The 15,328-nt window shown below is 45.0% G+C and overlaps 1 protein-coding gene across 1 annotated transcript in view; it reads right to left on the bottom strand.

The window, feature by feature from the left end:
* LOC131814929 (spectrin alpha chain, erythrocytic 1-like) overlaps positions 1 to 15,328 on the bottom strand; it is a 64,249-nt gene that overhangs the window by 45,864 nt on the left and 3,057 nt on the right. The window contains 12 exon segments of the mRNA XM_059146406.1: positions 1,046 to 1,250; positions 3,289 to 3,444; positions 3,591 to 3,668; positions 5,169 to 5,279; positions 5,909 to 6,046; positions 6,236 to 6,337; positions 6,444 to 6,579; positions 7,535 to 7,689; positions 9,915 to 10,059; positions 10,606 to 10,739; positions 12,671 to 12,817; positions 13,541 to 13,681. Coding sequence (XP_059002389.1) covers positions 1,046 to 1,250; positions 3,289 to 3,444; positions 3,591 to 3,668; positions 5,169 to 5,279; positions 5,909 to 6,046; positions 6,236 to 6,337; positions 6,444 to 6,579; positions 7,535 to 7,689; positions 9,915 to 10,059; positions 10,606 to 10,739; positions 12,671 to 12,817; positions 13,541 to 13,681 — 1,648 coding nt within the window.

The raw sequence follows: 15,328 nt of genomic DNA, 5'->3' as shown, positions 1-15,328 counted from the left end.
CCTGATACTGGGGAGTAGCAGTACCACCTTATTGTTACTGTAAATTTGGATTTTTTTTTTCCTAAACCCCAAATTGGGTTGACATCTAAAGGAATCAGCATGTGTATATCTATTCTATAACCAGGGCAAAGTTGTGTCTATAAATGGAGTCTCCGTCTCACAAGAAGAATATTGACAGGAAGACCTCATTATTTGTGTTAATTACCACAACTAACTGATTTTCCAGAGAGGGGAGGTTACATGTAAGTAGAGGTTATTCAAACAGACATGTGGGAATTTTTTTAAGAGCTTACAGTAGGGCCTGAACACTTTCAGATATGTGAAAAAAAAGCATCATCAAACTCCATTTATAAGAATAAAAGTTTTTTTTTTTTTAATGGGATTGGGAGAGGGTAAACCACAAGAGACTCTTAATCTCACAAAACAAACTGAGGGTTGCGGGGGGTGAGGGGGCAGGGATAGGGTGGTGGGGTGATGGACATTGGGGAAGGTATGTGCTATGGTGAGTGCTGTGAAATGTGTAAGCCTGATGATTCACAGACCTGTACCCTTGGGACAAATAATACATTATATGTTAATAAAAATAATTTTTAAAAAGAATAAACTATTGTAAGAACATCACATGTGGTGCTGACAATCTTGTGATGTCTGCTTTAATAACCTGGGGCAAAATATCTTGTCTCATCTATAGAACCCAAGTAGGGAAAATCTAACTTAAGAACACCAGTTTCAAGTGCATAGCCAATACTGGATTCATGGCTCTGGAATATTTGTTAAGGAGATAGAAAAAAAAAAAAAAAGTGGGAGCAAAGTGAAAAAAACGGAAGTAATTTCACTTAAACCTGTGTGCCTGAAGAAAACATAAAATTGTATGTGTATAATGTGGTAAACTTATGTTAAGTTATAAAAACTCTGTTCAATACAGGAAGAAATGAGTAGCCTCCCTTTTTATGGAGGTCACCAGGAAAATTCAAAGTGGTAGAGATTAAAATGCTAGGTTTCAGAACTTAGGAGGTAGACGTTCACCAAAACCTCTGCTTCTCACCTTTCTGCTCTGTAGCTGCCAGCAGCTCCTTCCAGAGGCTGACCACCTCGTCCATACGCTCAGCCACCTTGTCCGAGGCATAGTGATCAGCCTCAATCATCTCCTGGCCAGTTTTCTCCAGTGTGTCGAGCAGGCGTTGATAATCTTCCAATTCATTTTTAAACTCCTCCTGCTTTTGAACGCGGCTCTTCAAGTTCTGTATGTCCTAAATCCAAACGATGAAGGAAACTTATCCGAAGAATGGGGAGCAGAAATATTGAGGATTGGGGTTACTTCTCACTATAAATAAAACTGCATTAAGGAGAGGAAACAAGGGAACTGTCCTAGTTCAACTACTGAGCCAGGGAACGTGAACAAACTCATGTGGCCAACCCCTCCTTCTAGCCACACGTCACACATGGCTAATGGATTTGTGCAGCCTAGACAGCTCCTAAAGATCATTTCGAACAGGGCACGCCATGCAAGAATTAACAATCAGACATGATCAACAACAGCCAAACTACGGGGAGAACCCAATATCCATTGTCCGATGAATGGATAAGTAACAGGTGGTATATATAAGCAATGGAATATTACTCAGCCATCAAAAAGAATGACAGCTTGCCATTGGCAATAACATGGATGGATCTAGAGTGTAGTATGCTAAAAGGAATAAATCTGTCAGAGAAAGACAAGTACCATATGATCTCATTCATATATATGGAATTTAGGAAACAAAAACAGATACTCATGGGGGGGCAGGAGGAGGAAGGCAAACCATAAGGAGACCCTTAATGATGGAGAACAAACTGAGGGATGATGAAGGGAGGTGGGCGGGGGGATGGGCAGGAAGGGGGATGGGGATAAGCAGTAGGTGTTTAGGAAAGTGATGGACCGTTGCACTCTCCTCCTGGAACCCATTTTACCACATAGGTTCATTAATTCAATTTTAAATAAAAATTTGAAATTTAAAAAAAAAAAGAAGGAAAAACAAACACAGGGAGCTGTCATGAATGATGACAAAATTTTTCCCATTTCTGTCTGATGCATAATCTCTTCCTCTAGAGAAGATCTGTATACCTTCTGTACGCAGGAACCACACCTTCTCCCAAGAACACAAACACATATTTCCAAGTTTAACAAGATGAAAGGTACAGATAAGGTGCCCATAGCTCTATAAAGATATGAAACAAAAGTAAATATTGTGAATAGGTATTGGCCTCGAAATTAGGAGACTCATTCTAGCCTCAACTAAGTGTGAAAGTGTATGAGTGTATATATGTGAGTATAATAGTTTGCAGGACGTAACGCTTGTGAATGAAAAATCCATGTTTTGCACAATCCCAACGTAGAGAAATCTGTGACTTAGAGAGAAGTCAAGGGTTTCCCAAAGTCACATAAATAAGACAGAACTAAGAGAATTCAAGCCCAGGTTCACCTTCTCCAGAATTCATGCTCTAACACTTATGTTAAACTGCCTTCCAAATAACTGGGTAACTCTGCACAAGTCACTTCCCAATTCAAATCCTTGGTCTCCTCATCAATAAAATGAGGGGTTGTTCCCTTCTAGCTACAAAACTGTGTAACTCTGCATTATGTCAAACCTTGAGGTTACCTTTAGGTTCCGAGGAGCTTTGAGTAAATTTGAACCTACAACGGGATCAGACATAATGTTTTCCTATGACGCGGTGCAGAGGGAAGCAGCAGAGGTGGTGGAGGGACAAGAAGCAGCTAAATAAGGAGCCGTGCCTCCCTTCCCCCACTCCACTATAAAACGGTAGAAGTTGTGCTGGAGAAGGGTGCCTGGATGCACTAGTCAGCTAAGAGTCTGTCTTCGGTTTAGGTCCTGATCCCAGGATCCGGGATCAAGCCCCTGTGCCAGGCTCCCTGCTCAGTGGGGGGTCTGCTTCTCCTTCTCCCACTGCCCACCCCCTCGTTTTCTCTCTCTTTCAAATAATTAAATAAAATTTAAAAAAAGAAAAAGAAAAGGGATAAAAGAAAAAAAGAGAAAAGAAGAAAAGAAAGGAAAGGAAAGGGAAGGGAAAAAAGAATTTGTGCTGAAGAAAATAAATGAGAGGCTGTGGGACACAGAAATCCGGAAACCAGATTCTTTGCTTTTAACCAAGTATCGTTCCTTGAGGGGCTCAGGGCAAGAGGTTCACCAGTCTTTTCTGTAAAGAGGTTCACCAGTCCTTTCAGCTCTAGGACTCCGGTCCCCTGACACAGTCCTGATGAGTGTGCCCAGGGTCCGAAAACCCACTTACCTTGTAATCTTCATCGTCAGCCAACTTCTTTTTCTTATTGATCCAGTTCTTCAGGTCATCTGAATCCTCATAGAGTTTCTGCAGAAGCCAGGAATCCTCCAGGAGTTTGCGCCGAGTGGCCGCCTTCTTACGTAGGGCATCCCGCCGGGCCAAGAGCTGCAAAAACCAAGATGAGACTCATCGTCATCAAAGCCAAGTAGGAACACATGAGATTCACTGCCCAGCTCGGTCCCTGGGCCCCACCTCCTCCCCGGGCCCCAGGGCACAGACGGGCAGACACCCATTCGGGGCTTCCGACGTACGCTATCCCGCAGAGCAGCAATGTTCTCAGAGTCATAATGGCCGCCATTGATCAGCTTCGTTGCATTGTTGTCTACGGTCTGAAAAACAAAACAACAAAAACTGGAGTGGGTTTCCCTCAGTGTCCCCTGAGTAAGTGGCCACCACTGGGTTAGCTCTTGAAAGAGAAAGCATGGCAATGTGGGAAGTGAACAACTCTCAGGTCAGACATCTGGGACCTCGTTCTGATTTCTATTACAAATTCCGTTTCAGAATGAATCGTTGAGTTAATTACTCTTTGATGCCATAATATTTTTAATATCGAGGTTATAGTAAATGAATTTTGATGTCACTTGAAGGTGAACATTTAATTTATTCTTAATTCTTTTTTAAGACTGTATTTATTTATTTATTAGAGAGAGTGAGAGAGGGTGAGCATGTGTTCAAGTTGGGGGAGAGAATCCCAAGCAGACTCCATGCTGAACGCAGAGCCCTGCTCAGGGCTTGATCTCACGACCAGGAAATCAAGTCCTGATCTGAAACTTAGAGTCAAAGGCTTACCAGACTGAGCCCCCCAGGTGCTCCTGTTCTTAAGTTTTCAAGAGGAAGCACTGTGGATATCATCTTGTGCCGTGGCCAGCCTCTCGCTCTCACTCTCTCACTCTCTTGCTCTCCCCCACTCCCTCTTCTGCCCGATTATATGTATTCATATCTCTAGCCTCACAGGAAGAAGGGCTAGAAATTTTTACTCATATTCTTACATGAACTTCTCAAATTGTTAGAACTCAGGGTGCATTAAGTGATAGAGAATGGGAAAATAATCTAAAACACATGATAACATTTTATAAACAACAACTTAGTTTATACTGTTTGTTAGTTTTTACCAATAAAAATCAACAGAACAAGCATATGGATGGATAAGGACCATATTAATCCCTGTATTGACTTGGAATTCTATTGTTCTGGTTGCTGCTGTTGCCAGTGGTAGGATGTATGGGTTAAAAGCCAGAACCGGCCGAGGGGACCGCCAAAGACATATAGTACATTGGATCAATAAAATCCTCCCACACTTGTCTGAGCCCGGCTTATACATTGACCAGTTTCTGGGGCATCATAGTGTAGGGTTCACAGGAAAGCTGTGGTCACTTTGGAGAACACAAAGCTGAAGATGTACAGGAAAAGAAGAGTGTTGCTTAGACATCTAGATTTTACTAGAGAAAACTAAATGGAGACATTACTGGAGAGGAAAAAAACCTGAAAAAGTAAATAATACACTTTAAACTTCCAAGTCATGATTCTGTGTCAGATATGGATCCAATAGTATCTATTTATGCTGCAGAAAAAATAAAACAATCATCAGGTCATTGGGAAAACATAAGTGGCTAAAAAATTCCTCTTTAAAATTTTTCTAAATATGCTTTGTGGAATAAAAAAAGGGATGGTAAAAATTGGTATGATTACTTTTCTCAATGTTTTCTCTTTTGAAAAGAACCCTCATGTTATGTCTAAAAGTGACGAGTGGTTCTCTCTAAGGACGGGTGTTGTATGAAGTGACACAAACAAACACAGAGCAGGTGCCCACGCCAGAGCCCGCATCTCACTGTGATCTTCTCCTCCTGGGCGGTGAAGGCCTCTTCAAAGTCATCATGCTTCTCAAGAAGGGCTTCCACACTGCCCAGGGAGTTCCCCAAGTCCTCATTCTCCAGGAAGGCCTGTAGAAGACAGAGACACATCTCAGCTCTTCCTCATTGGTGAGAAACATTGCTTTTGGAGCATCTCTGAGACAAGGACTAAGGATGGAGAGGAGACGGTGGGAGAGGAAGGTGGGATATGGTGGGCTGGTGGGTAAGGACCAACCTTGAACAGCAGGAACTTCAGACTCCTCCCCAATCCTCTCACACAACTTAATCACCTTTGTTTCTGGTTCTGTCCACATAGAGTTGTCCTGGCCAATCCCTGCTCCATTCTGACTTCCCAACACTCCCCCAAGAGGACCAGTCACCTCCTCCAGGAAATCTCTGGTTGACGTTCCCTGACTCGTCACAACTTTCTATTCCTGATCCCTCAGAAATGTGATATTTATCTGGCCTTATGTTCAGTGGAGGTTAATGCTCCTCTGCTGTGTATGTAGGTATTCTTCTAGTTGTCTGTTCATGAGGGAATTGTAAGAGCCTCAAAGAAGGGGCCAATCTCATCTTCTTCCTGTACATCACCCTCTACTTCCTAAGACAATCTCCAGCCCACACAAGTGGTTGTGAGGGAGCTGACAGTAGTCATGGGATAAATGAGGGGTGGAGGAAATGGCTTCTGGACACTGGCTTGGCCCCTCCCCCCCCATTACCTCTTGTCTGCTCATCCAGCTGTCCACCTGCTCGCTGTCGCGATAGAAGAGGTGCAGGTACAGGCACTGCAGGTACTGAAGCTGCCGCTGGTCCCACAGCCCCAGCAGGGCCGCCCAGCTGTTGGCAAGTGCTGTCATCTTTGGAAAGGAAGAGACAACATGAGCATCTAGTAAGTGCGAGGGCTTTGGAAGGATGCACACATGGACAAGAAGTGGGCTTTTCTCTCACGACTTCAAGGTCTGAGTGGGTAGCATGCTTCATATTATGATGAGATTAAGTGGGACTAAATATGTATCAAAATTCCACCCACTGTTCAACTGGGTTACCTTTTCCCGAACTTCTTCAGAGGCTTCGTGACCAGCATCTAGCAGAGCCTGACCTGTCTCATCGACAGATTGGAATCGCTCATCGTAAGAGTCAATCTCGTGCTGTGGCCACAAGACAAAATGTCTTAAAATGCAGCAAGAAACCTTCTGGCACTCCTGGCCCCTCCCTCTTCCTCCCCCTGGGTGGCGGGGGGCTCTTCTTGTCTACCTTGTGTTGTCGATGCCTGTCCAGCAAGGCCTCCCCGCTAGCCACGTCTGTGGGCAGCTCATCAGCACTGATCAGAGCGGCCTTCTCCTTCATCCAGCCTGAGAGCTCCTCATAGTCCGATAAGAACCTCTGGTACCTGCGGGAAAGGTAAGGTAAAGGACAGGAAGGAGAAACCAGGTGCACGTGGACCGAGCCAAGAGTTAAGGTTGGGTTGAGCTGAGACATGCAGTCCTAATCCTGCCCCTTCCTCCCCCTTCCGTCCCCCTGATGGGCTTCCTGTTCCTTTAGTGGGGCACATCGGGCAGGTTGTCCTTCACTCCAGGTTGCTGACTCCTAGGATGGGTGTGTCATTGTGTGATGACACATCTGTGCCTTGCTTCTCCAACATCACAAGGTCACACCACCCCAGAGGCCCATGAAGTGAAGTCAAGTCCTCCCAATGAGGCCAATAAATAAGACATGACACATGAATAACACGGGGCACCTGGCAGGAAAGGGGACCAGTGTTAAGGTCAGGAGCCCTTGCGTGCCTTAGCTCACCCTTAACCCTATGACTAAAAACAAGACACTAAAACGTTTACCTGTTCAAATAATTAAATGCTCACCAGGTAATTTGGAATTGTAAAAGTAAGATCAACACTGCTCTCTGGTGTTTTAATGACTAACTATAAACATTAACTACTGAAATGATGCCCAACAGTTTGGCAAGCTAACCTACATTCAGGAAATAATTCTAGATTTATTTTTACACTGTTCAGCTTGGAAATATACTTCAGTTCCTGAGCTAGGGCTGGGGATTTTGATACTTCTTCAGCTGCTTCTCCAGGTGCGTGGGCCATTTGATAGCATTCTACAGTTTCTAAGTAGAGGAAGACCAATGGGGTACAGTGCGGGAAGGAGTCGCTCTGGGTGTTACGTCTGCCAGCAGAGGGCTTCCCTTAACAAATAAAGCTTCCTTTGCCTCCACCACCAGCAGGCAGGAGGGCTGGGTCCCTCATTATTCGATTCTTTTCACTCTTTATTTCTGCTTTTGATGTCATATCTGAACCCTGTAGAGATAGTCAGAGCAACAGAGAGGAGGGATTTCTGACCCATAAGAAGCCTCCAACTTCGCATATCTGTTGGTAGCCAAGGCTCGAATGTGCCCCCAGTTGGAGACTAGGTCCTCTTTCATCTGCTGGATCTGAGATGCCTCTGGAGGATGGGAAAGCATCAGCTTGTCTGCTCTGGCACATAACTCCTTCACCTTTGGGATGAAAAAGAAACCTAATGGGAAATCCAAGCATTCTGATTCATCCTGACAAAGTCTTATGGGAGGGATCTGACAAAACAACTAATAACTATTGATAACAGTAACATACTTATTAAATTAAAATAAATAAAGATATTAAATAAAATACATAATAAATATAAAAATAACAAATAGTAAATTAAAATGTTAAAATAATTTTATTTATTTTTTATTGTGTTATGTTAGTCACCATGAAATACATCATTAGTTTTTGATGCAGTGCTCCAGGATTCGTTGTTGATGCACCACACCCAGTGCTCCATGCAATACGTACCCTCCATAATACCCACCACCAGGCTCACCCCAACCCCCTCCCCTCCAAAACCCTCAGTTTGTTTCTCAGAGTCCACAGTCTCTCCTGTTTCATCTCCCCCTCCAATTTTGCCCAATTCACTTTTCCTTTCCTTCTCCTAATGTCCTCCATGTTATTCCTAATGCTCCACAAGTAAGTGAGACCATATGATACTTGACTCTCTGCTTGATTTATTTCACTCAGCATAATCTCCTCCAGCCCCGTCCATGTTGATACAAAAGCTGGGTGTTCATCCTTTCTGCTGGAGGCATAATGCTCCATAGTGTATATGGACCATATCTTCCATATGCATTCGTCTGTTGAAGGGCATCTTGGTTCTTTCCACTGTTTGGTGACTGTGGCCATTGCTGGTATGAACATTGGGGCCTTCTTTTCACTACATCTGTATCTTTGGGGTAAATACCTAATAGTGCAATGGCAGGACCATAGGGAAGCTCTGTTTTTAATTTTTTGAGGAATCTCCACACTGTTTTCCAAGGATAGTTCTGTATGAATACGCTAACATACTGCATCAGCAACAATAATGTACTGACCACTTCTGTCTCTTATCGAGTGCTTACTGCTCAGCACTGAACATGCACTCAATTATTGTCTTTTTAAAATAACACTCAGAAGCAGAAACTATTTTTATTTCCTCCTTCACATGAAAACTGAGAGGTGAAGTATTTTATTTGGTCAAGGTCATTCAGCTACTAAGTGTCAGAAGCAAGGTTGGACCTCAGACTGTTCTTCACCACACTCTATACTGTCTCATAAATACTGTTGTGAGAATCAGAGAGACACGTTTGCCCAGGAGAATTTCTGCCAAGAATTCTAGCAGTGCCAGACCATTCTGTGAACAATTCCTAAGGAGCAGGGTCATTGGGTCAAAAATGTGGGTATGTGTGACTTTCCCACACGCTACCATTAGTGCTTACATTATATTTAACTAAAATCAGGTGTTGTCTAGGATTTAAAATTTCATTATCATCATGCATCAAATCATGGGATTTTATTATTCATTATTAGGGGGAAAAGTCAAAATACAAAAATGGAGAAAGAATGAAAGAAATAGAATAATGGAATTGTTTTCGGAAACTGGTTCTAGAGACAAAGCTATGGTCGGGGGCAGCACATGGGGACCTTCAGGGCTGACTCCACTGAACACACTCTGGAGGAGTTGGTTGAGGTTGTGGGTAATGTTGTAAGGGGAAGAAGCAAGGATGGGAGCCTATGAGGGGCAGGGGCTACTCCAAGTTCAACCTGCCTCTGTCTCCTCTCCTAGAGATAGGGACTAGGGTCTTCCAGCTTTCAGAAGAGAACAGAAAAGTGGATCTAGTAACGTGCTCTAGGTGTCCCTGAGTTTATCTGAAGGGAGAAGATAAGAAAGAAGAAGGAAGGAAGGAAGGAAGAAGAGGAGGAGGAGGAGGAGGCAGATGGGGAGGAAGAGGAGGAGGAGGAGGGTGAGAAGGTGAAGAGGAAGGAGAAATGTCTTCCCTGATCCACTGAGAGAAGGACAAAGAGAAACCGGATTCGGCGGGAACTGACAGAAATGTGGTTGGACAAAAGGAAAGATTCTCTGACTGCAGGTCCTGGATAAGATTAGGGAGCCATTCCTGGAGGTAGCTTTGTGGTTTTTAAATCCTGAAGTACATTACAGAACACACACACACACACACACACACACACACACGAGTGTATAAAACACGTACATATATTTAAAGAAAACTCCATGGGAAAGTTATGAACTAGAACAAGGAAGTGTATTCAGGGATAAGGAATTTCTCTTTATCAAAATAGTGAATTCACTGTGTCCTCTGGAGGCAAGGTATCCACCAAATGCCTCTCCCAGGCCAAGAGACCAGCCAGGCTTCCAACAGGGGCTTACCTTGTCCTCCATGACTGCAAGGCTCCTCTCAAGGCCCTTGTGACTATGAAACAGGGCCTCAGAGGTAACAAGGTCTTTGCCGTAGTCCTCAGAGGTGACTTGAGGCTCCTTCTCCTTGATCCACTGAATGGCTTCAGTCACATCCCTGCCAGAGAGCCACAGGAGTCCCAACAAGTCGATGGCAGGCATTCCAGGGCAAGCAACATACACAGCAAGGACCACCCTGGTTCACTCAGTTAGCAATTACCTTGAGTTCCTTCTCACTAGCAAAAAATAATGTAAGAGTTCCTGCTTGTAATGGTTTCCTTTGAGATGAGAGGCCTGAGTGTTATCTGGTCCTTGGGCCTCTAGATACACTTCCCATATCTGGGTCAGCTCTTACTGTCTTTTTTCTTCCCACTCAACCTTCCACTCCCATCCAGGTCCTGCTACACGTTCCTTATCTCACAGCACTTCCATCACTAACTCACCTGTGTCAGATTTATTGCTCTGGGCTCCAGTCACCACACACTTCGCTGTCGTAACTACAGTTGTTGTAACTATACTCTCCCTTGCTGCCTCAGGTGCAAGCACATGGTTTACTCTGGTTTGAGATACTGGCCACTAATTGCTAACTGTAGCCAGAAGCTAGCACAAGCACAAAGACGGTGCTGTTGCAGAGTTTCCCATAATGTGTTGGCCAGATTCATACCTTCTGAACCGCTGGAGGTCTGCAGCACTGGACAATGTTTCCTGCCGCTGCAGAGCCAGATGGAGGAGACGTTCCCAGGCTTCGTTCACCTCATCCTGCTTCAGCTTGATCAAGGGCAGCTCAGGATGGTTCTCCTGGAAGGAAACCAGGGCCGGGGATAGGCAAAAGTGAGCCTATTCCAAAAATCATTGAACACGTCTCATTCCACACTGGTTCCTACTTTGCCAGGAATAGAGAAAGATCATCTAGCCAGATGCCAGTCTTCACCATAGCCCTATGCCCTAGTTTTACCAAGATCCAGAAGCCAACCCATCAGATACTCTATCTTTGCTCGCGACCCTGGGAAAGACGATTAACAGATCGCCCGGCCATGAAGTTATTCTCAGAATTCTACCTTGTTGATGCCTGCCAAGTCCCCCAGAAAACCCAGGAAGAAAAAATTCCCTCTGTGAACTAGGACTTTATTTTCCAAAACTCTACTACTGTAGTTCTTAACTCCTTTGGGGTCCCAACACCTTTGAGAATCTAATGAGAGATGTTTCCCTCTTCCCAGAATTACATGCACACACATTTAATTTTGCAGAAAATCTCATACGTCATTGCAAACCATCTGAAGCACTGAGATGTATGTATACTAGATCAAGTTAACGGTATCAGCCTATTTGGACACTTGGCAATCTGGAGCAGTTCCTATGCATCCAAACCTTCCTACTCCCTCTGCCCCTGTCTCTTGCAATTCCCATCCCCATTCTGAATCCTCTCCAGATGGAGTTGTCTACATTCCCCTTCCTGAATGCATGGCCTTTGTGTTTGTAGCTGTGTGCAGGTCTCACTCCACAAGAGCAGAGGCCACACTCTCTAAGAATCAATGCGTCCTATGGTCGACTAGACAAAACGGCCATGTTATTTTGCCATGAAGCCCTCCTTCCAAGAAGGGAAGTCCATTTCCTCAGGCTTTGGGTCTGGGTTGGCCTCGGCCTGGGTTACCGTAGAATGTGTCTGGCATGATCCAAGCTCCTGCCCCTTGGTCTCAAGAGACCCTTCAGCTTCTGTTCTTACCTTCGGGCCACTGACACATACACAAAGCATGCACTTCTGGAAAGTGATAGCCAAGGCCCCAGACATGAGGGCAAGGCCATTTTAGACCCTCCACCCCAACTGTCGCCCTTGAGAAGGGGTCAGAAGAATTGCCTAGCCAGGCAGCCGAATCACCAAATTGGGGAAAAAGAACATGTTTGTTGTTTGAAGTTTGGGGGCAGTGTTTTAGATAGCACTGAACAACCAAGAAACTTCCACAATGAGACAAAGGTGGCGGAGAGAGAAAGTTTAGAGATTAGAAACGTGACCTGAAAAAAAAAGATGGAGATGCATTTTACTTCCTGTACTCCAATACCCATTCAGCCTGAAGTCTCGGGTCTGTTCCCACAGGAGTGTCCCTGTACAAGAGCTGAGACAATGAAGAAACCAAATGGACAGGCACAGCAGCCGACGGTCAGAGTTTCTAGTTCCCTCACAGCACATGGAATCAGACGGGCTCCCCAGTCTTCCTGCGTATCCTAATATTATTTATGCCCACACCAAATTGTTTGCTCAGATGCTGAAAATCTGTTTAAACACTGTCTCGAGTGAATGAAGGTAAAACTGCCTACCTTCTTGCCCCTCTGACTCACAAAAACATCATGTATAATGGCATCGTATACATTATGAGAGCGCACTGTTACTTTATATCCTTTGCTACTTTGTTCTGGTTCTTCTTCATGAGGAAAAGGTACAGCAGGAACATGCGTGATGGGCCTTCTGCCCAGGAGTGACCTCGCTGTGGTCTAGGACCTCCACATGCATACGTGTGCGTACACATACACTGGCTCACCCGCCTCTATTTCCCTGGACGGGCAAGAGATGGACCCAGACAGGAGAGGAAATTGCCCCTGGCATGTTGCCACAGGGCCATGCATCCCTGTTTTCTCACAACGTCCCAGGTCCTTCTTAGCCTATCTACTGATGGCTGGAAGGTTTTGGACCCCAGAACCTTTCCCCCACACTGACCCTTTGCTCCCCACCTCACCTCGGCGGACTCTCTGGCATACTTGTTTATTTCTTCCACTTTCTCTCGTCGAGCTTCCAGGTCTGCCTGGAACTCCTCAAACTTCTTATGCAGAGCCTCGGTGCGCTCCCAGTCCTCACCCAGCTCCACGGACGTCACTATTGTCTCCTGTGGGTAAAGGCAGGCTGTTGAGTCACTAGCAAGTAGTTTTTTGCAGTTCAAATGCCCAAAACCATTGCGCACACTCCCAGGAAAGCTCAGAAGGAATGGCTGGTGGAGCCTTGGAGAGGCCCTTCAGGAGAGAGCCGGAGGCAGGAATATATTTCCTGAGGGAGTATCCTGGTCCCAGGGACATTACTGTTTGGGGTAATCCTTCAGAAAGATCAGGAACATTGTTGGTCAAGACTCCTGGAAGTGCCCTTGTGTGTTCTGGAACATGAAAAATAAATTCATCCTGATTCTACTCAGGTCAACCCACTGGTATCTGCAAAAGCCCTGGACTGAGCCCTCACGTGAGTGCCTCTTCAGTCCTAACTATAGGCCTATCCATCAGGTCCTCGGAAAATAGAAACCTCCTTAGTTATATGTACTGAGAGGCAGCCCTTAGGAGAGGAGCTAGCAACACCCTCAGCCTGAACCCAGAGTAAGAGCAAAACTTAGGAGGAGGAGCGAAGGTTGGTGGGAGGGAGACAGGGCACTTTTCCCCACATACAAGGTCACTGATCTCTGGGATACCCCTAAATCTTTGCCAGAATGGCTTCTTAGAAGGAACAAAATCCAGAAATAGACACCCAGAATGCTTTCCAGCAGCCTGCATTAGATTGCTGGGGGGGGGGGGGGGTGCCTGGGACAGGGATGGAAAGTCCTGCTTGTGTCCTGTGGGTCCCATACCTTGTCTCCGATCCACTCCAGGATGTCAGCGCACTCCTGCAGGTACTGCTGAAGCTTCAGGGCCCGCAGCAGCAGGACGCCCCTCTCCTGAGTCAGCTCTAGCAGCAGGTCCCATAGTCTGTGCAGTTCTTCCAGATGGGCCTTTGGGAGGAGACACAAAACTGCTCAGGCACCGCACCTACTGAGGAGCGGCAAGACATGGAGATGTGTGCAGAGAGGGCCCTGGATAAAAATTGCATTCTCTCGTGCATTAATTGCTCAACAGATATTTAAAGGAGGAAATCGATGTGCCTCGGAGTAGATGTTAAATCCAGCCACGCGTGATCTGCCACACGAGAAAAAAATGTAAAAATGCTTTGAGGTTTCAGAGGATGAGAGGGTCATAAGTAATGAGACAGCATGGAATAAGGATCCACGTAACAGTGCTCGATTTCAATTGACGCTTGAGAAGCAGACAGGATTTGGACAGGTAGGGGACAGGCAGAGGATGTTCTAAGTACGGGCAAGTCATGGAAGAAATTTAGCATGAGCTGTTTGCCAGGAACAGTAAGAGCTACAATGTTGCTAATTTATAATGGAAATTACTGGCACCAAGCAGTGAGAGAATTTAAGACTGTGTAATTGCAGGCTTTGATGCCAGGTTAGCTTAGAAGATCACAGATTATATAATTTATCAAATTCAAGGTACTGTCTATGTCATGTCCTCAGAAATCTGGAATTTTTCAACTATGCCATTGTTTACGGTAGCCACGAGATCACATTTCTCCCTGAATTCTCCAGTGCTTGTGGTTTGATGGAGCTCAGTGAGTCTGATAGTTGTGAAGATGTCTCAAACATGTCTTAACTATTTTAATTAATGTAGGTGATTAGTGGCACACAAAGCTGTGAGTAATATAGAAAAAATCTATTTTATATCAATACATAATTTTTGAGACTTTTCTTGCTACAGACTATCCTTTTCAATAAGGATACTTCTTTAGCTTCTGTTAAGTCCATGTTCTCCGACCATATTTTGTTGACAGTAAAATGGACCACAATTTGTATGAAGTGTAGAAAGACCACGTCACATAAATTCGGTGTGACAATTTCAAACAAACTTCAACAGTAAAAACAAACAAATCCACTTGTGCACGAGAGATCCTGAATTGACTCTATCAACACAAATGTGTTGGAAGAGCATGCGAATTGTCAGGAAAGAACTGATAGATTAGTGATGAATTCCAAAGTGATGGTGGTCTTCAGTCCTCAGGGTTCAGGGAAGATTTTCTGAAGAGAAGGGATTTTAGAAGCTTTTTGAAATGAGCAGAAGAGTGGGATTTGAGAACTATAATATTAGTCGCAGCATGTGGGCTGTGAAGGGAGGGAGGTATCACAGAGTAGGGAGAGGTATTTCAGAGAAGACTCACATGACACCGCATCGCTTGTTTGGAGAGTGTGAGGGACAAGGACTCTGAGGTCAGAAGAAATCGTTAGCAATAGCATTTGGGAAAGCCAGTTCATCAGAGACACATGCAACCAGGTTAAAGAGGGCTTGATCTTAAGCGAAGTTTTCTTCCGGAGGCCAAGGAGGAATGCGATGCCGTCCCGAGATCGGTTTTGTATCATTGCTCTCTTCTTCCTGCCTCAGGGGACGTGAAGATGTCCACCATGTTTCCTGCCCCTCCCCAGTGGAAGAGAAGAGGCAGGAACCCTGGTTCCAAACCCCCTATAGCAAGCTTTAGACCTGGCATAGTCACTTAAAACTCTGCTGACATAACCAACAATTGGAAACATCTCTTACAGAGCCCT

The sequence above is a fragment of the Mustela lutreola genome, chromosome 14 (assembly GCF_030435805.1).
Source record: "Mustela lutreola isolate mMusLut2 chromosome 14, mMusLut2.pri, whole genome shotgun sequence".
Taxonomy (NCBI): Eukaryota; Metazoa; Chordata; class Mammalia; order Carnivora; family Mustelidae; genus Mustela; species Mustela lutreola.
This window is presented reverse-complemented; position numbering and strand designations above follow the sequence as displayed.